General features: G+C 37.4%; 1 protein-coding gene across 1 annotated transcript; it reads left to right on the top strand.

The window, feature by feature from the left end:
- Positions 1-5,250: 5,250 nt before the first annotated feature.
- Positions 5,251-13,180, top strand: LOC127866733 (uncharacterized). The gene is made up of 2 exons (XM_052407494.1): positions 5,251-7,899; positions 10,160-13,180. The coding sequence occupies exons 1-2, from the start codon at positions 7,395-7,397 to the stop codon at positions 11,143-11,145; spliced, it is 1,491 nt and encodes a 496-aa protein (XP_052263454.1). The 5' UTR covers positions 5,251-7,394; the 3' UTR covers positions 11,146-13,180.
- Positions 13,181-22,115: the final 8,935 nt, after the last annotated feature.

Genomic DNA, 22,115 nt, shown 5'->3' with positions numbered 1-22,115 from the left:
ATGTTATTTCCCGCGTTAAATCGTTCGTAGAAGGCGGACGTTTTCCCGACATGGTTGACTATAAATGTCAGCCGGAAGCAGTGAAAAAGTACTTACGGCATTTTAAACAGTTACATATATCCAATGGTGTTTTATACCATCGCACTACATCAGAAGAAGATCGCAGTTATCAGATTGTTTTGCAAGAGTAAGCTCGACAAGAAATTTTCTGTGCGTTACACGATGCCTTAGGTCACCAGGGGCGTGATAGAACTCTGTCTCTGTTTAAAGAACGCTTTTATTGGCCAGGGATGGCGACAGACGTTGTTTTGTGGGTTAGCAGGTGTGGGAGATGCCTTCGAAGTAAAAGCCCGCCGATCATAGCAACAGGGCTTGTCAATATTGAATCAAGCTATCCGATGGAACTCTTATGCATTGACTACTTGTCACTGGAAGTATCTTAAGGCGGCTACGAGAACGTACTGGTTATTACCAACCATTTTACGCGGTACGCTCAAGCCTTTCCGACGAAAAACCAGACCGCTCGGACCACCGCAAAAGTGTTATTTGAAAATTTCTTCGTGCACTATGGGTTCCCCGAAAAACTACACAGTGACCGTGGACAGAACTTTCTATCAAAAGTAATCCAGAGACTATGTAAGATTGCTGGTGTTAAACGCACGCGTACCACCCCATATCATCCCCAGGGAAATGTCCAATGTGAGCGCTTCAATCAAACTCTCATCAAAATGTTGCGAACACTAGAGTCAGAGCGAAAGTCCGACTGGAAATCAGCAATTTCGGCCTTGGTACACGCATATAATATAACCAAATGTGAGGTTACGGGATACTCCCCGTACCACCTTATGTTTGGCAGGACACCACGGCTCGCCATTGACGCTGTACTGGGCATTCTAGGTCAACGTGTTGGTGGAGCCTCGCCATCTGAATATATGCGACAACTTGAGCAACATTTAGCCGACGCATACAAATACGCCAACCGATGCGCTCTAGAAAATGCTAATAAGGCTAAACAACGCTACGACATCAGGGTACAGGAGGCGAAATTACTTCCGGGGGACAGGTGTCTACTTCGGAATAACGGAATAAAGGGAAAACACAAACTGAGTGATATATGGTCTTCTGGCGTTTACGTTATATTAGATCAGCCTAATTTAAGTTTTCCCGTATTTCGCATTCAAAAGGAAAACGGCGATGTGGGCATTCAAACCGTCCACCGGAATCATCTGCTGCCGTGCTCCTTCTTACCGATACAGGAAGTACAGCGTGTTTCGTCACCTGAAGTTTCCGACGAGTCCTCCACGGACGTGCATGAACGCACAGGGAAGACGAGTTCCGACAGCAATCAGTCGGAAGATGAAACAGATACACGACGCTCCAAACGGAAGAAAATACCACGGCGCCGCAGCCAACGTCAGACCCGTCGGCCGGCGTGGTTTACATCCGGGGAGTATAAATTGTGATAGGTGTTATGTATTTGCAATAATGATCAAGTACAGTGACACCATAAATTTAACATCTGTGGATTTGTATTGGAAAGATACACAGCTGTTAACATTCACTTCGGAGTATTAAAATACAAATTATTGTATTATGTTTTTATTTGTCAAATTGTCATTGTTTTCAAATTGAAAATAAACAGTTGCAAACGAAAAAGGTTATATTGTTGAATGTCATTATTTTTTAACAACGATGCTTTCATAGATATTTTTATCACGAGATTAATCAAACCTCGCTTTACAAGCGATGTTTGAATTTTAATAATGTCGAGGACGACATTTTCTTAGAGAGGGGAAATGTGTTATAGACGTATTTAATTGTTGTAAATATATTTAGTTCATAAATATATTTATTCTGAATGATATTGAAGTAAATTATTTTTTAAAGGAAACATTGCTCTGATTGTTCAATGGTTGGACAGAGTAGATTTTAACTGTAAATAGGATTAGTAGCGTTCTTTTGTAGTAGTTGATTAGTTTTCAGTATGTAGAGACTGGGTAGAAAGTTGAACTGTTTTTACTAACATTTTAATACGTTAATTGACTTGTCAATCATGAGTGTATTCACTCAACCACAACCTTGTGCATGAATGACTATTTCGAATGTCATTCTTTGCATATCATTCATGCTGTCAACCTGTATGTTTATGATATTAAATCATAAATATAATATATTTAGGTTAATATGCATTTTATACATCTTTTATATTCATGTCTGTCGGTTGTATTATTGTAATTATTTTGTTTTAATAGTTGTATTTGTGTATTAATTCTGTTGGTATCTACCGTCGGAACACATCATTTTATATATAATTGAAATGTATACTTATTATAAGAGAGTCATTCTTTGCATATCATTCATGCTGTCAACCTGTATGTATATGATATTAAATCATAAATATAATATATTTAGAAACCCAAACGTGTTGTTCGAAGAAAGAACCCTAAACGCCCATACGACAACACATGTTCTACTTGTATGCACTTGATATACACAATATTTGAGCCTACTGCTTGAACTATGGTGCACCATCGTCCGAAACCTATATTCACCTCTTGATTTTGCATTTGCATTCCCACTTCAAAATGTGAAAAAAAATGCTTCCGACTGCACAAACTGCACACCTATAGTAGTTGGTCATGAGATTTTACAAATGTATTGAGTTTAAATTGGCATATATGGAGCTGTTAAATAAGATTCCTTGCTGCTGTATACACGAGGAACTCACTTGTAAGATCATTTTGCACACTATCTTTATCTAAACTAAGTGTCACAATCGTTTGATGATATAATTACGCATTTCTTAAGAATTAAGGATGCATTGATGTAACATCCGAATTTTATGTTCGCGTTCTGTAAAAATGCACGCAAAGACTTAAACGTGCGCACGGTAAACAGTCACGTGCGAACATGACAAGGCATTATTTTGGATGCCACATCCTTGCCAAAGTAAAGAGCAGATTCAGGAATCTTATCTTTTTAATTGTTTAATCATTGCGGCTTGAAATGCTTGTTTAGAAAAGGTATAGTTATGAGGGTCTCTATGCGGAAAAGTTTGACTTAATATTAAGTTATTGCTTTTCCATCGAATTTGTGAAGGAATATTTAAGTATATTGTGACCTTCCTATTGTCTTCACAGGTGTCGCTTCTCAACTAACATGTGTGCTTGTTTGTGCTGTATGGACGGTAATACTGTACTACTACAACATTTATTTTCATTTTGCACCAACATAAGGTGCATGCATAGTTAACTATATTGTTATACTCAGTTAATGAAGTAGAGGTAGCATATTGGATTCACCATGTTCGTCTGTCCGTTAACAAAAACCTGTCTGACGAAATGCTCGTTCACCTTTCAACGCACAACATTTAATATTGTGTTCATATAAAGGTGTCCATGTACTTCATAAACATGACAAAAGCTTTAAGGAACACATGTTTATGGACTCAACAACCAACTATCGTAACTCCACATTATTGAAAGAACATACTGTTTTGCTTTTTCCGCGGAAGTTTAATGATATAAATGTAGTGTAAAATTAGTAGAACTGTGTTTCCAATCATTTAACTTGAAACGATGATAGCGCAGAAATAGCATAACTCAAAAACAGCTGTATTTCTCCTGCAAGACTATCGTTACTTGAGTTACTATATACTTGCGTACAAAAATGCATTATATCATGATAATTATTTCATGCAAACTATAGTAAATTTTGAGGGTCGGATATAGGAAGCTACATTGCAGTGGCTGTAATATGTTAAAACTTAGTACTATGAATGTTGTTATTGCATTTTCAAATGGTTATAGTCGAGGTTTAACGCTTCAGTCAACACAAGTTATTTCATATCCTTTTTTAAACAAAATTAATGTTGACAACCCTCCTTTGAGTGGGATTAGAGTGGGTTGCATGAGCCGCCACCATCGTTTTTTTAAATATACCAATGTTTTTTTCATAATTCATGTGACATTATCATGTTATAAAACTCTTTCTTTTACACATCAGTGACAGTATAATTCTTGTGATGGCATCACGTTTCTTTTTCGGCATAGCCGCCTAAATCTTGTTTTAACATTAATTGACCTTACGAGAGTCAATACAATGTTGGAGGGTTTTCCCGCCAGTGGACCAGAATCAATAACTGGGATTTTCGCATTAAATAAACACCTTTACTTAGCAAAATCGAATACATTCTGTATTTTTTTCAATAAGTAATACATTTGTTTGCAACTTCTACAACTAAACGTCTACGTATTTGCTTTTTACTTAAAATAACTTACATAATATATTGTAGAAAGGTTCACACTGGAGCCTAATTAAGTTTAACTGCCAGTTGTTTTTTAAAGCACGTATGTCTTCAAGAAACGTACTCAATCCAAGATATTCATTTGCAAATTAAAATCTTTATTTGAAATAAGGCAAATGCGACGTAAAGACCATGTAGATGTATTATGTTGATGGACCAACACTGACACATATCTCCTATACTATTGTAAACTAATTTCGCAGTCATTAAAATGAAGTAGGGTTAAATACGGCATTTAAAAAAAGCAACATCCGCAACATAAGTCATTACTATTTTATTTTAAAGACGACTGTTTTCAACTACAATAAACGAATTAACATAAAAGTTGTATATCATTTTTGAAGATGTTTCTTGTTTTTATTTAAGAAGACCTTTGCTTTGACTATTTCGAATAACAAGAGTTCAGCGTTCAGAGTCATATGCCCCCAAAACAGGATTTGGAACTAGTGACCCACATTTCTATAGGGATCATCTACTGCCCAAGACTAATACACATGTGAAGTATCAAGCCAATCGGTCAATTTGTTGACGAGTTGTTGATCGGAAACGATTTTAACACTTATTGTGACAGTGACCTTAACCTTTGACTTAGTGACCCAAATTTCAATATGGTTCCTCTACTGTCCAATGCCAATGCACATTGGAAGACTTAAAGTATCAAGCCGATCGGTCAAATCTGTTGACGAGTTATAGATCGGAAACGATTTTCACACCTAGTGTGACAGTGACTTAAACCTTTGATCTAGTGACCCCAATTTCAATAAGGGCCATCTACTTTCCAATACCAATGCACATGTTTAGTATCAAGCTAATCGGTAAATTCGTTGACCGGAAACGAATAGTTCCATCGATAGACCGACCAACAGACCGACCGACCGACAGACCAACCAATATCACGCAAAACAATATATCCCCTCTTCTTCGAAGGGGGGCATACGGACAAACTATACGAAATACCGTATCAGTGTTTTTTATGCGTTGGGTGAAAGGAACGGCAATCAGATAGACTGTAGCCTATCTACAGAACAATCGGATACGCTCGGCTATTTTCCCTGTAAACAAGGTTAGAACCGGATCAAACCAGTTCATTGTTAGTGTTCTAGAAGGCAAGCGGCTAAACAAAGGAACAATGGAAAAAATCCGCTTTATTTGAATTTATACGTTTATTTTTGGAACATTATTGATTGGAAAGTGATATTTATTTGTCAATTTGTGCACGGCATGGAATACTATTGAAAACTATACTACAAATTACCAAGTTTTGACAAATTTACAGTTTTCAGTAAGTGCACCGGACGATTTCCTTTGTTTCAAAATGGAGGGAAAACAACAAAGAATGTCTGTAGCGATTTTAGGGCATAGTTTCATCCGTAGAATACATGAGAGCTTTCGGCATCATTCCCTGCCTGCCAACTACGACCTGACAGAATGCGAGGTGATACATATGGGCCTAGGTGGGCTGTGCGTTTGCGGAAATAACCAGAGACACGTAAGCACTGACAAGTTTAAGCGACGATTTGACAATTTCCTTACAATTCACAAGCCACAAGTTGTTGTAATTCAGCTCGGTGAGAACGACATTGATTGTGGGATCGGCACAAACTCCGGGATATTGCCATTAACTGTGGCGAGTACATTAGAGGAGATTGGCATCCTGCTCTTGAAGGACTACAGTGTAAAGAAGGTTGTTATATGTGAATTGTTCACACGTTTGAGGCCTCGGAATGTAAGCGTAGAGGAATACGAGGCAAAACGACGTCACGCAAACTCAATTCTAAAGACATTACTGGAATCTCATCCATCTATTACATTCTGGAGTCACAGACGTCTCTTCGGTGCTCAGACACAGATATTTGCAGCAGACGGGGTCCACCTTACCCAATTTGGTCAATATCGCTTCTACAGGTCGTTGCGGCATGCAGTTATGAGAGCTGTGAAGAATTCTACATAAAGTATTCTAGGGGAGTATATTTTTAATATATCTGCTTTTCACTACTCCAATATGTAATGAAATCAAAGTCAATGCTGATCGCAAATGTCCAGAATGTTGGTTATTGGTCACTAAAAGCAGTATACGATAATACGATCGAAATAAGCATTTATATTACATAATTGATGAATCAGATAATTCCATTGTAACTAAAAACTGATTTCGAACTAGGTGTACATTTAATACAGTTTTTATTTGATATGTTGCTACATATGTAGCCAGTGTCAGCTAATATAGTATACCCAGTGTTTGTGACTGCTAGCCTTTAAATGCGGTCAGGTGTATTGTTTTCATGTAGATTGTATGGTTGTTTTTACTATAATTATATTTGATATACCTCGCTTTATGCAGCCAGTCGGCTGCATACAGGTCTGTTTGTAATGTGAATGTGATTGGGCTCTCTTTTTTGTTTTAACATACCCCCACTGTCTGCGAGCCATTAGGCTTTATCGCGGTCACATTTTGGTGAATTGTGGTGGGTTTTTAAGGTTTATTACCACTGTCTGCGAGCCATTTGCTTTAAACGCGGTCAAATTATTTGTGTGAATTGTGGTTGTTTGTATTTGTCATACCTCCCACTGTCTGCGAGCCTGTGGGCTTTAACGCGGTCACATTTGATCGAGCGTGCCTGTCACGTTTAATTGAATGTGAATTGTGGACGTTTTATTTAACTAATTTGTGTGTAGTATATCCCACTGTCTGCGAGCCAGTAGGCTTTAACGCGGTCACATTTGGTTGAGTGTGCTTGTCGCATTTTATTGAATGTGAATTGTGGATGGATTTATTGAGCTAATTTGTGTAGTATATCCCACTGTCTGCGAGCCTGTAGGCTTTAGCGCGGTCACATTTGGTTAAATGTGCGTGTCACATTTGATTGGATGTGAATTGTGGATGGATTTATTTTAACACATTTAGGTGCACTGTAACTTACTTGTTTATACATCAATTCCATGGTATGATAATATTATGGCTTAACTTTGCTATATAAATTTAAGTCATTGCGAGATAAATCATGTCAAGAGTGTGGTTCAGGGATAGTCAGTTATAAAAAAGGGGCGAACTTGCTAACGTTTGCTTCGAACTCATTTCAGCTCCAACATGCCTCCGAAGAAACGGAAGAACAGCGATGTTCCACCGACAATTACCAAGAAAAGGGCGAAAACAACGGCCTCACATACCGCCACAACCAGTGTAAACACGAATGACCCTGCCATTTTGGCAATAACTGAAAATACCCGAAATAGGGCAGCAAGAAGACCGGTTTTAAACACGCCTGGACTGTCCGGGAACCAATCCCAGGCTGTAAATGAGGGCGATTCTCATTTAACAAGCCAAATCATCGGCAACCAATCCCAGCCTGGTGTCGATGTACACACACAAATGACAAGACAGATAGTGGACAATATTTCCAGTACACTGGAGAGCTTAGTGGAGCGGAAGATCTCTGAAATTTTGGGAAAAAACATGCCCCAGACATCCACTCCAATGACTGATCAAGAACAGCATCTGAATGATCGTGGGATTCAATCAATCCAACATGAGGGACACTGGAACAATCTTCCAAACTACAACATTGTGCAAACAGAACATAGCACTTTCACAGGTACTGGTATTTCTGGGATCCCATCAATCTTGAATAATTCTATATCCCTTCAAATGTCACCGTCCATACCTCTTTACGCTTCAGTTCCCCTCAAGGTCAAAGAAAAAATTTGGGCTAATGAATTTGTGGATTTTTCCACTGCTTTCAGTAAGTCTGCTGACACTTTTAACATAACAATTTCTAGTGAAGGTATACAGTCCCTGACCCCTATGACCTCACGAAAATTTTTAAACATCGAGCAGTGGACAGATACTTTTGCCGTTTTTTCTTCAGTGTATAGGCAAAAAATATCCAGACTCTGCCGAACAACTAGCGCAGTACTGCAACACTGTACGCGCTATTGCCAAAGCCCGTGGAAACTGGCATTTCTACGATTCAAACTTTCGTCAGTTACGTCAAAACCACCCCTTCCCTTGGGACTCCATTCACCACGAGCTTTACATCAAAGCGTTGAATCAGAGGCAGCCCTTTCGGTCAACCGGCCCACAAACGGGCCAACCCAGTAAAACCTGTAACCGGTTTAATAGGGGAGAAACATGCAACGGCTGCAGTTTCTCCCACAGATGCAGAACATGCTCCGGCAATCATCCCCAGTTTAAATGCTGGAATAGAACTTCAGGAGCCGATCAGTCCAGGTTCAAATCAAACCCAGGTCAAGCACATCAAAACAGGTCAAACAACCAAAACAGGTCAGACAACCAGAACAGTTCTAACAACCAAAACAGGTCTAACCAACAAAACAGGTCAAATAATAAGTAACGATCCTTTACCCACTCCTGTCAATTGGCAAATATTACATACCCTTCTAGATGGTTATGATGCTGACGACAAAAAATATCTCGTGGAAGGTTTTAAGTCTGGGTTTAAACTTAATTTCTGTGGCGATAGAACTAGCTCTGATAGCCCAAATCTTAAATCCGCAAAAGAGCATCCTGAGATAATTTCTAGAAAATTAGCCAAGGAAGTGCAAGCAGAACGAATAAATGGCCCGTATGACAAACAACCCTTTGCCGAATTTAAAGTATCGCCAATTGGAGTTGTTCCAAAAAAGGAATCTGGCGATTTTAGAATGATTCACCACCTGTCATACCCTCGTCACACTGGAACGTCAGTAAATGGGCAAATCCCGCCAGATTTCACAGAAGTTTCTTATGAAAATGTAGATGACGCTATAAAAATAATCAAATCCCTTGGTAGAAATTCATACATGGCCAAAACAGACATCTGTTCAGCATTCCGCATTATCCCTGTACATCCATCTGACTACGGTCTTCTAGGCTTTAGATGGGATAACAAATACTACTATGACAAATGCCTCCCAATGGGAGCTTCGTCAAGCTGTAGGATTTTTGAGACTTTTAGCTCTGCATTGAAGTGGATAGCCATTAACAAGTTCGGTATTCGTCACATTGTCAAGATTCTTGATGATTTCCTTTTTCTTGCACCAACCTTTCATGAAGCTAAAGAGGCCCTAGACTCTTTCTGCCAAATGTGTGCGTTGATTAAGGTACCCTTGAATGCAGAGAAAACATTTTCTCCATCACCTGTCATGACTTTCCTAGGCATAACATTAGATTCAATTCAAATGCAGGCCCGTCTACCTAAAGACAAACTTGCAAAAACAGCTAGGCTTCTGTGCGACTTAAGATCAAGAAATACCTGTACACTCCGTGAACTCTTATCCATCATAGGGCTACTAAATTTTGCCTGTTCAGTCGTCACACCTGGGAGGGCTTTCTTACGACGCCTGATAGATTTGTCTATTGGTGTTAAAAAGTTACATTACAGGGTCAAGTTAAGGTCTCCGGCAAAACATGACATGATGGTGTGGTTAAGGTTCCTCACACATTTCAATGGGACCTCTTTTTTCATCAATGAAAAAAGACTCTCCAGCGATAGTCTTGGCTTGTATACAGACGCATCTGGATCAAAAGGTTACGGAGCAATTTACAAGAACAATTGGTTTTATGGGCCTTTTCCAGAAAGCTGGCATAAAGCAAATATTACCTTCCTTGAATTATATCCTATTGTCATTGCGGTATTCACATGGGGGTCCCTTTGGCGGAATCACACAGTGGTTTTCAACACTGATAATGAAGCATTAGTGTCAATCATAAACAAGCAAACCTCGAAAATAAGCTGTATAATGTACCTGCTCAGAAAGCTGGTTTTGCAATGTCTCGACCTAAACATCATCTTCCGAGCCCGTCATGTTAGGGGAAAAGACAACAGTATCGCAGACAGTCTTTCTCGATTTCAGATTCAACGGTTCAAAGCGTTAGCGCCCTTCTGCAACCCACATCCTACAGTCATAGCTCCACATCTCAAGCCAGAGGTATTGTGCAAGGGTTTGAACATTTGCTAAATGCTTCTCTTGCACCTTCAACTATGGAGACATACAAGCGCGGTTGGCGGCTATTTCATGAGTTTTGTCAAGTTTTTTCCATTTCTACTATCTCTTTGCCCCTTTCTGTCACGACTCTTGCCCTGTTTGTGGCTTTCCTTCACCAAAAACCTATGTCCGTGAAATCCATTACCACTTACCTTTCAGGCATAAGCTATGCACATAAGCTGCAAAATGTGACAGACCCCACTTGTCATTTCCTGATATCGTCCTTAATTAAAGGTGCGCAACGCTTGTCACCATCTTACGACTTGCGCTTACCTATCACTATTGATCTTTTAGATAAATTAATATTTGCTCTAAAGCATACTTGCGAAACTCACTACCATGAAAAACTATTTGCTGCCATGTTTCTATTTGCATTTCATGCTTTTGCTCGTTGCAGCGAGATTGCAAGCTGCAAGCCATCTACAAAGTCTTTCATTTTACAGTTAGCGGACATTCAGTTTGATTCCATTACAGCACCTTCTTCAGTATCGGTTACTTACCACAGGTTTAAGCATAATAATGGCAAACCACACACAATCAACTTTTCACATGGCCATACAAAACAATCTGCAGTTCATGCCCTGAAGGACTACATATCAGTTCGTGGTCAATATCCGGGGCCTATTTTTACTTTAACTTCTGGTTTACCTGTCCCTAGGAGAATTTTTGATAAACAGCTATCATCGTGTTTAAGATTTTGTGGCTTGGACAGCAAACGGTACAAATCACACAGCTTTCGTATAGGTAAAGCTACTGACTGTGCTCAAAGAGGGTACTCAGATGCTAAGATAAGACATTTAGGTCGTTGGCATAGTAACGCTTTCCAGAAGTACATCAGAATTACAGATAATTGACCAGTCTTATCCCGCAGACAAAGAGCATTGCATAATATACCTTGATGATAACAGCACTCTCTATCAAGCAACCTGCTTGGGCTGGTTGCTTTGAACAGACGTGCCATCTGACATTAATTAAAACCTTAACAATTGAGATTAGCCTTGTCCTGGTACAAAAATCCCAGATTTACCAGTTACCTGTATATATGTATATATATATATCATGTACCATTTTTACTTGTGGCATTTCTATAACTTTGTTGTGTTTTTTCCAATATGAATGTCATTGTATGTGTTAAGTACTGTGAAAGATACTCACTCTTTGTATCGGAAACATTTTCGTTGCCTGCTTGGGCTGTCAACGACAACAATTTTCCAACTGCTATTTTTCTTCACGCGCTATATGTTTGCCAATACTTCGTAATTACAATCTATTCGATACCTGCCTGGGCTGGCTATCGAAAAACAACTAAGTCGTATATTTTTTCACATTCTAGATGTGTTCAACTACATTGTATCGAATTGAGCAAACAATTCATTGTATATACATTTTGTTGTTTCCATCATTTTCATTTAATGCGCCACTGTAATGTAGCGTCCTATATTTGTTTGTTTGCTTGTATCAAAGTTTCTACTTTATCAAGCCAATGTGTACTGATAATTACACATATATATGGTTAGTGTAGAATTTGTTAATTTATTGACGTTACTGACATTATTTACTTTGTCTTGCTTTAAATAGTCTTTGATGCATTTCCACGTTACATGTTTTATTCTAGTCAGAATATTTTGTGATTCTGTTGAAAAATGTGTTATTTCTTACATACTTGTTATACTTGAGCCATTCAGTTCCCATTTTGTTCACAAGATGCCAAAGTATGAGTTTATTATTGTATTCCTACATGTAAGTCGTGCCAGACAGGTGGGACCTCTACATTACCGTTTTAAAATGTGGGGGAAGATAGCAAGCTATCTTTTTGGCCATTTTCTAAAGAAACCTCCACATTTTACCAAATTACATTATTGTTTGATCTCCTTTTGTCATACGTTATTTATATTGGTGTATATATTGTTATATGTTTTGGAACTTTTGTTACATATTAAAAACGGTCAGTCAATGACCATTTAACCACAGCGTATGTTTTGTGTGTTACTTCCACCCAGTTGCATAAGGACAAACTATACGAAATACCGTATCAGTGTTTTTTATGCGTTGGGTGAAAGGAACGGCAATCAGATAGACTGTAGCCTATCTACAGAACAATCGGATACGCTCGGCTATTTTCCCTGTAAACAAGGTTAGAACCGGATCAAACCAGTTCATTGTTAGTGTTCTAGAAGGCAAGCGGCTAAACAAAGGAACAATGGAAAAAATCCGCTTTACCCACCACCTCCCCAATCTCCTCACAAAGCGGCACATGCATGCAGGAAATAAATTGTTTTATTTTAACGAGTATATTTTGCAACAACTTTTTGTATGTTGGGCTTCTAATTGACTGAAATAATAACATTGTTTCTCCATTATTTTTATGCTATGTTATGGCAACCTCCACAATCTCCTCACAAAGCGGCACATGCATGCAGGAAATAAATTGTTTTATTTTAACAAGTATATTTTGCAATAACGTTTTGTATGTTGCGCTTCTAATTGACTGAAATAATAACACTGTTTCGCTATGATTTTTATGCTATGTTATGACAAGTGAGTTGCTATGGTGCCATTTCTAAGGAAACGTATTGTATCTTTTACTGCCATTGTCAAAAGAAGCCTTACAGAGCACGCCATTGAGGTCTTTTCTAAAGAAATCCATGTACTTTACATATCTAATGAATGCCATTTTCTAAAGAAACCTCCACATTTTACCAAATTACATTATTGTTTGATCTCCTTTTGTCAGGCCATTTTCTAAAGAAACCTCCACATTTTACCAAATTACATTATTGTTTGATCTCCTTTTGTCATACGTTATTTATATTGGTGTATATATTGTTATATGTTTTGGAACTTTTGTTACATATTAAAAACGGTCAGTCAATGACCATTTAACCACAGCGTATGTTTTGTGTGTTACTTCCACCCAGTTGCATAAAAAGTTATTATGCTAAAATTATTATTTTTATAACATTTAGAACATGTAAAGTAATGTAAAAATAACTATATTTCTATATTGTAATTTTTATTTTAAACTTATTGGTGAATCATATAATTATTCCATCTAAGCTTTACGACATAGACAATTCTCACTATTCTAGATTGAAATCAACATATGATTGCTGAAAAAATAAGCTGAGTGTGTAAACCTAATGTAAAATAGTACTGGAATTTTGTGTAACATCTTTTCATAATGTTTTAACTAAACTATCAAATTTAAGAGTAATTATATTTTTGGACCCAAAAACTTTATTGATTTAACCGTGTGAATTGTTATTGTTTTTTCTCTTGAATTTCATGCCATTACCGGTAACCATTTACAAAGCCATAAGTATAATGCAGTGAGGGTTAATATAACTGTAAACTTCGTTTGGCATAAAATGCATGTAACAGAGTACCATACGTTTCTGGTATTTTTGATGTATCATAAATGTGCGGACTTGAAGAAACGAACATACATTTATTAATGCATGATTTACACCTAGAAAACCTAGATGAAAGTAATTTGTTCTTAAATCAAAATAATATCGATATTTTCCAAGCATGTAGATTTCAATGTATTTAGGATAACGCTAAGGATTATAGAGCTGTCGATACAGACGAATCTAAACTTGAAAAAAAGAAAGAATGATTCTTATGCTAATAATAATGATAAAATTTGAGATGGACATGCAAGGGAAAAGTGAAATGTGGGTCGGACATGCAAGGGGAAAGTGAAATGTGGGTCGGTAATTTATGAAATATGGGATTAGGAGTCAATGGTCAAGGGAAAAGTGAGGTAGATATGAAAAAAGAATAGTACGACTTAGGTCAGTAGTATAAAGTATAGGAATGAAGGTATTCGAAAGAATAGTGAGGTTGAGGTTGATAGTCTATTGAATGGTGAGGCAAGGTGTCTAGGGATTACTGAAGTTGAGATCAAATGTTTGGGAGGCAGGTGATGCGGTGATGAGGTGGCAGGCAAATGAGAGGCAGGTAGACAAATGAATAGCGAAGTTGGGGTCAGTAGACTGAGAAATAGTGACTCAAGTAGACAAAATACCAGTGAATTTTGGGTTTAGTAGTAAAGGGAAAAGTGACGTTGAGTCAGTAGTCTAGGGAAGCCAGTGGTGAAAGGAATAGTGAAGCAGGTTGACAAACAAACAGTGGAGTTGGGATCAGAAGTAAAGGGAACGATGCGGAAACTAGTCTACGGAATAGTGAATGTTAGTCAATAGTCGGTAGTCTACGAAATAGTGGGTAAGGTAGACAAAAGAATACCTATGTTGAGGATGATAGTCTAGGGAATGGTAAGGCAGCTATTAAGAGAATAGTGAAATTTAAGAGATTCCTTGTGACTGTACAGCAGTTGCTTGTTTATCTAAAATGTCAATATCTTACAACAGAGCGGGAAAAGGTAAATTGATTTGGAATGAAAACCTTCCAAATGAACGTAATGAACTGTAATCCAAATCAAATTAGGTGCCAGTTGTGTTATGAAGCTAAGAAATGTACTGTAAATCTATGTTGCTTTACACGACAAACCAAATCACAGCACAATACCACTTGTTGAGGGATGATTTGATTCCTATAAGCAAGGACAAAAATAGAGACCCAATCGGTCTTTTTGCAGACGATGTCAATGAAAAGGTGCACCATGGATTTTTCCAACTGCTGCCTCATGTGAAGGGAAACAGTCTGTTTATATCTGGATGTAAACTATCCATTTGCTAATTTTAATTTGTATATGATTAAAGTACCATCTCTTTGGTTATTTATTGTAACATCCTGACTTTGTATTTCAAAAATTCCAACCCATAAACAGTTAATTTCAATTTATAGCAAACTTGTAAGCAAGTAATAGGACTAGAAATGTAGCATTGCATATTTACTGGTCGTGAAGTTGAGTTTTGTTAACAAGAAAACATAGATGTTGAGGTTGATAGCCAAGATAATAGTCAAGTTGAGCTCTGTATACATGGATTAAGAGGTTGAGGTAGGTAAGCAAGGAAATAGTAAAGTCCTGTTGAGTTTGGTGGATGCATGAAGATTGAAGTGGCAGTTGGTGAACAAGGTATTAATAAAGATGATATAGGGTTGAGCGACATTATATTTGTAAACTAAGAAAGACGGATGTTAAGTATGTGAATAGGGGAATAGTAATATTGAGGGCAGGGAATAATGAAGTATGACTGTGCAAACAAGGGGCTTTATGAACTTTAGGTAAGCATAAGTTGAAGGCATGGTAAAAGTTGGTGAATAGCATGGGTTAAAAACGAATCGATAAGATTTTGAAAGGTGTATTTTTTCCGTATTCTTCTAAAATTAGTCTGATTAAAGTCATCATCAAACCATGATCATTTCAACCATCAAATTATTATAATAATAGACGCGGTCATGTTGTTTATTACAGATTATTCTGGATTTTAGTTCAAAGGGGCCTTTTCACAGATTTTGGCATGTTTTGAAGTTTGTCATTAAATGCTTTATATTGATAAATGTTTACATTGGATATAAAAAGCTCCAGTAAAAAATCAAAAATAAAATTTAAAAAAAGAAAAAAATGAAACCCTCAGCAGGGCTCGAACCACCGACCACTGGAGTCCTGGAGTAAAAAATCTCCCATTTTGACCACTCGGCCATCCATGCTCATTGTATTTTATACTTTATATACGCAATCCTCGTAGTTTCACAAAATATAAAGACAACAACAGACCTCTCCAAATTACCTAGTAGATATTTTCGTTAATATTGTATTACCGAATATACTGAAAATAAGAAAACTGAACACATTTTTCAAGTAATGTAATATACCAGTCATGATATTTTAATCAAATAAACTAATAATTGTAAAAAATACGGTATTTTAAAACTTTTCTTTTTTTCGTGATATATAGCAATCTGGTTGACCGCCCCTTTAACGGTGAATTTTCATTCTGTCCAGTTCGTGTGGAAACCCCGTTGATCCTGCACCTAGTTACTATATAGCGTCTTGTTTACTATGGCGTACCATTTGGGTCAAAAGTCAACAAGACCATAGTTTACCGACTGAACATGTTAAATACTATTTAATCAATTCATGATCAAATAATCGTGCATGGGTAGCCAATATTGAAATACAGGCAACATTCAATGTTTGTGGTGCATACGCATTAACATACATTTGCATACAAATACATGCTCTGTACCATTGCGTCTAAATACACCAATGTGCGTATGGTTAAAATATAGCTTTTCAAAGGGGCAGCGCCAAGTCTAATGCGATAAGAGCAATTACCTTCAGATTAAGTGGACCATTCTCGTATACTCTATATGTTTAATCATTGGTCCAATGGATTATTTCTTACAATATGACTTGCAAAAAATCTCTTAAGCACTGCATGGCCGCATGGCGTTATGCAATCAGTAAAAATGTATTAAATACAATAAAGAGAAAATCTGGGTAAGGCAAACATAAGTTCAAGGGCATTTAAACTAAAAACTACGTAGTGTACCTGAATTGAGCTGTAAAATCACATTCATAATGGTATGTTTGCCTTTATTATTTGTCAAATCATCTTGTCTAATAAAGCATTCATTACTAAGTAGTCTATATTAAAGATATTTCACGAATCACGAGTTAATTCTTTCATTTTGTTTGTTCCAGTTTTTGTTCATGCCACGTGCAAAAATACCTACAACCATTACATAAAATGACGTAGAGATCGTTTTTAACAATTAAACTTCACTTACCATTCAAGGGCACGGTTTAAAAGAACTGGTTCTAAAATGAACATATTTTATGTCTCATACTCTCCTCTCTTTCGTCATACAATGTGATGACTATTGTTAAGTATTTTATACAAGATGATGACTATTGTTAAGTATTTTATCCCACTGTAAAATATAACGTCAATGCAAATCGTCGCATGTGTGTAACGTAACCGTCATTAATATTGTTGTATTGTTGGCGTTAATACGAAAGGGACGTTTTAAAGGGAAACGTTTTAAAGGGTCGAGCCTTACAAACAACATGACCGCAATAAAAAAGAAAAGTGTCACTGTCGTGCATAAAATACCCCCCCACACACACACACACCACCATACTACTTAGTCAGAGGATATTGCCAGTTAATCTTAAGAACTGGTTCCACAACAGGGCCAGATTCATATTCTACAAACTAAATTTAAATTAAAAAAACTAACATGGAAGCAAGAGTTAAGGTTTTGTGAAAATTACATCCCCTCAATGAGATATACATACCTTCTTTTCAAGTTGATACCTCCTATACTTTTCGAGATATGTTTCGGACAAAATTTAAGAAAAGCATTATTATTATTCACTCATTGGGGGTGGGAGACCCCTGTCTTGATCAAAATATTAGATACCACTGCCCTATATATGGTCTTCTTGATTTTAAAAAAGGCACATAAACGCACATTTAATCGTCATATATGGCTTTTCGATCAGGGCAACTACGAAACACTTCGTGAAATTATGGCTAACACAGACTGGGACGCAAAGAAGCATAACGACCTTAATATATATTCAAAAAAACTTAACCGAGTACATAATATATATGGCGAAAAACCATATTCCAAACAGACTAATAACAATTCGCCCTATCGAACCACCCTGGATAACTACACACATATAAACTATGATTAGGTGTCGACAACGGTTGTTTCGCAAAGCCAAACAAACAAGCAAATTCGTTGAATTGATATCCCCCGCCAATATGCTTCTGGACACTCATACCAAGTTTGAATTCAATCCGCCAAAGCACTTCCAAGATATGGCCCCGGACACACAAAAAAGCTTTTTCAAGATACAAAGGGCCATAACTCTGTTATTAACAGATGGTATACAATGCCATTTGGCGTGCATCATCCTATTATCCATATATATATACTCAAACCAAGTTTCAATGAAATCCGCCAAAGCACTTTCAAGAAATGGCTCTGGACGGACGGACCGATGGAAAGACGGACTGATGGAAGGACGGACGGACAACGCCAAAACAATATCCGTACGCCTATGGCGGGGGATAACAACCCTTGAACGCGACTGGGGTAAATTCAGAACTATGCAAAACAAAGTTGTTGCCGAAATTAAACGCGCAAAACTTAATCACCAAGAAATGTTGGCTGAAAAGCTTAAATCAACGCCAAATTCTAGATCATGGTTGTCATTATTAAAAAAAGCTTTATTCGACCCAAAGCGACTTCATCTATACCGTCACTTATCGCTAAGATTCAATAATTGAAGACGACACACAAAAGGTTACTGTACTCAATAACTTCTTCACTGAACAAACGCCCCTTGACGAATCAGAAGCACCTAATTTAAGCCACTACACTTATCAGCACAACGAATCTCGAGTTCTCTCGTGGTTACTCCAACTGAGGTCGAATCAGTGCTACGGGGCCTACCCTTAAACAAAGCTGCTGGCCCAGATTCAGTTAACAATCGCATCATGAGAGAACTTTAAACTGAACTCTCTGTTCCCCTTAGGCTTAGTGATATGTTCAATACTTCCTTACGCACCTCTGTATTCCCAGAACCATGGAAAGAAGCTTTTGTCACCTCAATATTCAAATCAGGAGACTCATCTAACCCAGCCAACTATCGTCCTATCTCCTTAATAAGCACACTTGGAAAAGTTTTTAAAAGAATCGTATTCAAACATACATTTTACTTCCTAAACACCCATCATATCCTTTCCGCCTTACAATCTGGATTTGTTCCTGGTGACTCAATAAACCAGCTAACGTTTCTTTATAATATCTTTAGCGAGACTATAGACTCTGGAAAAGAGGTCAGAGCTATATCCTGCGATATAAGCAAAGCATTTAACTGTGTATGGCATATCTTGATCTTGATCTTGATGTGTTATGGTGAAACATTGAAAAACGTTTACTCACCGCGCGTGCGTCAAGTAGCTGTGAAACATACTTAGTTTTCGAGTCACCCTCTAATTTGGTTTATAAACACAGAAACATGATCATTTGTAGCTGTTTGATATTTGCGAATCAAGTCCGGAGGAATAGAGTTCCAGTCACATATTGTGTTTGGGATAAAACTGAACTTCAGTACGTTTGTCCTTGTCGAAATTCTGTTAAAATGCTCATTATGCATGTTTTTGGTGAAACGAATAGGTCGATGTAGTTGATCCAATGGTAAATTTGCACGTGAATTAAGTGCTTTACATAGTAATGTTAGTCTATTTTGTTTTCTTCTTTTTTTAAAGGTTGTAGTTCTAATTCTTATAAAATTTTAGTCGTGGATCCTGGTTCATAGTCCCGATAATTAGAAGTGATGAATCTGGCTGAACGCTTTTGTACGCTTTCAAGTTTTTCTTGTAGATAAATTTGATGCGGATCCCAGGCCGCGCTGGCATATTCTAACACTGGGCGGATTAGTCCTTTGTATGCCTGAAGTTTTACGTCTTGAGGACACATGGATAAATTTCTTTTGAGAAGACCTAACGTTCTGTACGATTTGTTGCAGACTTCATTGATATGTTTGCTCCAATTCAGATCACATGTGGTATTCACTCCAAGGTATTTAATACAAGATAAGAATTCTAGACGAGTATTTTTCAATGTGTAGTCAAAATTAATTTTCTTCTTTTTTACGTGAAAGAGTCATCATGTTGCATTTACTGGGTTGGAATCTCATGCCCCAAGAAGTGGCCCAATTACCAAGTTTATTAATGTCCGATTGTAGATCTAAGCAGTCTTGAAAATTATTTATTTCCCTATAGCAAACACAATCGTCGGCAAAAAGTCTAATATTTGAAGTTATGTCCATAGAAATGTCATTAATATGCATCAAAAATAGGATAGGGCCTAACACAGTTCCCTGCGGTACTCCGGATTTAACAATTGATGATTCTGATCTGGCGCCATTAACTACAACGCATTGCTTACGGTTTACTAAAAATGAGTCTATCCACTGTAGGATGTTTACGGGAACTCCATATTTGTGTAATTTAGTTTTTAATAATTCATGAGGCACGGTGTCGAACGCTTTTTCGAAGTCTAGTATAAAAATGTCCACTTGTTTGGATTTATCTATAGATGTTGCCCAGTCATTAATGACTGTTACAAGTTGGGTTTCACAACTGTGATTTTTACGAAAAGCATGTTGATTTTTGTTCAGAATATAGTTGTTGTCAAAATGTTGCATTAAGTTGGAACAGATGATGTGCTCTAGAAGTTTGCAACATATGCAAGTCAACGACACAGGTCTATAATTACTAGGTTTTGATCTGTCATCTTTCTTGTATAACGGGCAAATATTAAGGGATTGTTGTTCAAGCTTACCAATAAAGGCATAAGAGGCAGTCTTTTATCTTGGTACAAATCTTACCCTACCAACTGCAAACAAAAAGTTGTTCTCCCAAACGCAGATTCCAAGTGGTCTCATATCAACGCTGGAGTATCCCAGGGCTCAATTTTAGGGCCTCTTCTTTTTTTAATCTTTATAAATGATATTGTTCTAGATATTAAAACAAACATCAGGTTATTTGCCGACAACACTAGCCTTTATGTTGTAGTCGACAATCCAGTCCACGCTGTAGCTACACTTAACTCTGTTCTCGAAAGAATCAACAAATGGGCTAAAACATGGCTTGTCTGTTTCAATCCTAAGAAAATGGAGTCAATGAGTATAAGTCGCAAGACAAGCACAATTCAACATCCCACTGTATATGTGAATTACCTCGCAATTAGCTAATTCACAAAACATAAACACCTAGGCCTCTACTTTACTGAAGACCCTAAATGTGGCACCCATATTGAGTACATTGTTAATAAGGCCTACACAAGAATAAACATAATGAAAACGTTAAAATATAATTTAGACCGCTCCTCATTGGAAACTATCTACTGATCATTTATACGTCCTTTACTCGAATATGGCGATGACATTTACGACAACTGCTCATTACAAGACCAAGAAATGTTAGAAAACGTCCAAATTGAGGCTGCATGCAGTCACAGATGCCACAAAATTAGTCTCAATTCAAAAGCTTTTGGAAGAAGTCGGATGGAAATCTTTAAAAAATCGTAGAGCTAAACATAAACTCATTCTTTTTTACAAAATGAATTACAACCTAACCCCAACTTATCTTTCTGACTTATGCCCACCCATAAAGACCAACGACCTCACACACATTACACCCCAAGATCTAGAACTGCGCTTTACTACAACTCCTTTATCCCATTCACGACTTGTGCTAACAATAGCCTTCCAACCGAAATCTCAAACACAACATCCATCATCTCATTGAAAAAAAGTTTTCCATCATCATTGCCATTGTCAAAATTCCGAAATACTATTACTATGGCAAATGTAAATCCCAGATAATGCATATGCGACTACGCACAAACCGCAGTTTGCTTTCACAAGACACATTTAGTAAAACTCAATACAATCACCTCTTTGCTCTTGTGGCGAAGAAGAAACAACTAGCTATTATTTTTGCACTGTCCATAGTACTCCACTATTCGAGTGCGCCTATTGAATTCTGTATCACACTTCTGCATACCCTCAACCAAGGTATTGCTTTTTGGAAATCCTCTTCTTTCTTTGGAGGCAAAGTGCAATATTCTTGCAGCAGTACGTATCTTTATTGACAAATCTAAACGCTTTAATAAGACACTGACGCCTTCGGTACCGATTCTCTCATAATCTTCATGTGCTCTCCAGCCCCCTTCTAACTCTTGCTCCAACCTCGTTCTTCTACTCTTAGTCTGCTTCCATTTCTCTATCTATTCCCTTCCCTATCACTTCCTGCAGCAAGTACTTTCCACCACAACCACTCGACATAAACATCTTTATCAATTGAAGTCCTTCTCGCCTAATGCATCG

Source organism: Dreissena polymorpha, chromosome 2 (assembly GCF_020536995.1).
Source record: "Dreissena polymorpha isolate Duluth1 chromosome 2, UMN_Dpol_1.0, whole genome shotgun sequence".
Lineage (NCBI taxonomy): Eukaryota > Metazoa > Mollusca > Bivalvia > Myida > Dreissenidae > Dreissena > Dreissena polymorpha.
This window is presented reverse-complemented; position numbering and strand designations above follow the sequence as displayed.

Bases quoted from the DNA above. Each gene is read 5' to 3' on its own strand.
- LOC127866733 (XM_052407494.1), top strand. From the start codon at position 7,395: ATGCCTCCGAAGAAACGGAAGAACAGCGATGTTCCACCGACAATTACC. The intron at 7,900-10,159 runs GTACTGGTATTT...TCTCGATTTCAG, and splicing joins AGAACATAGCACTTTCACAG to ATTCAACGGTTCAAAGCGTT.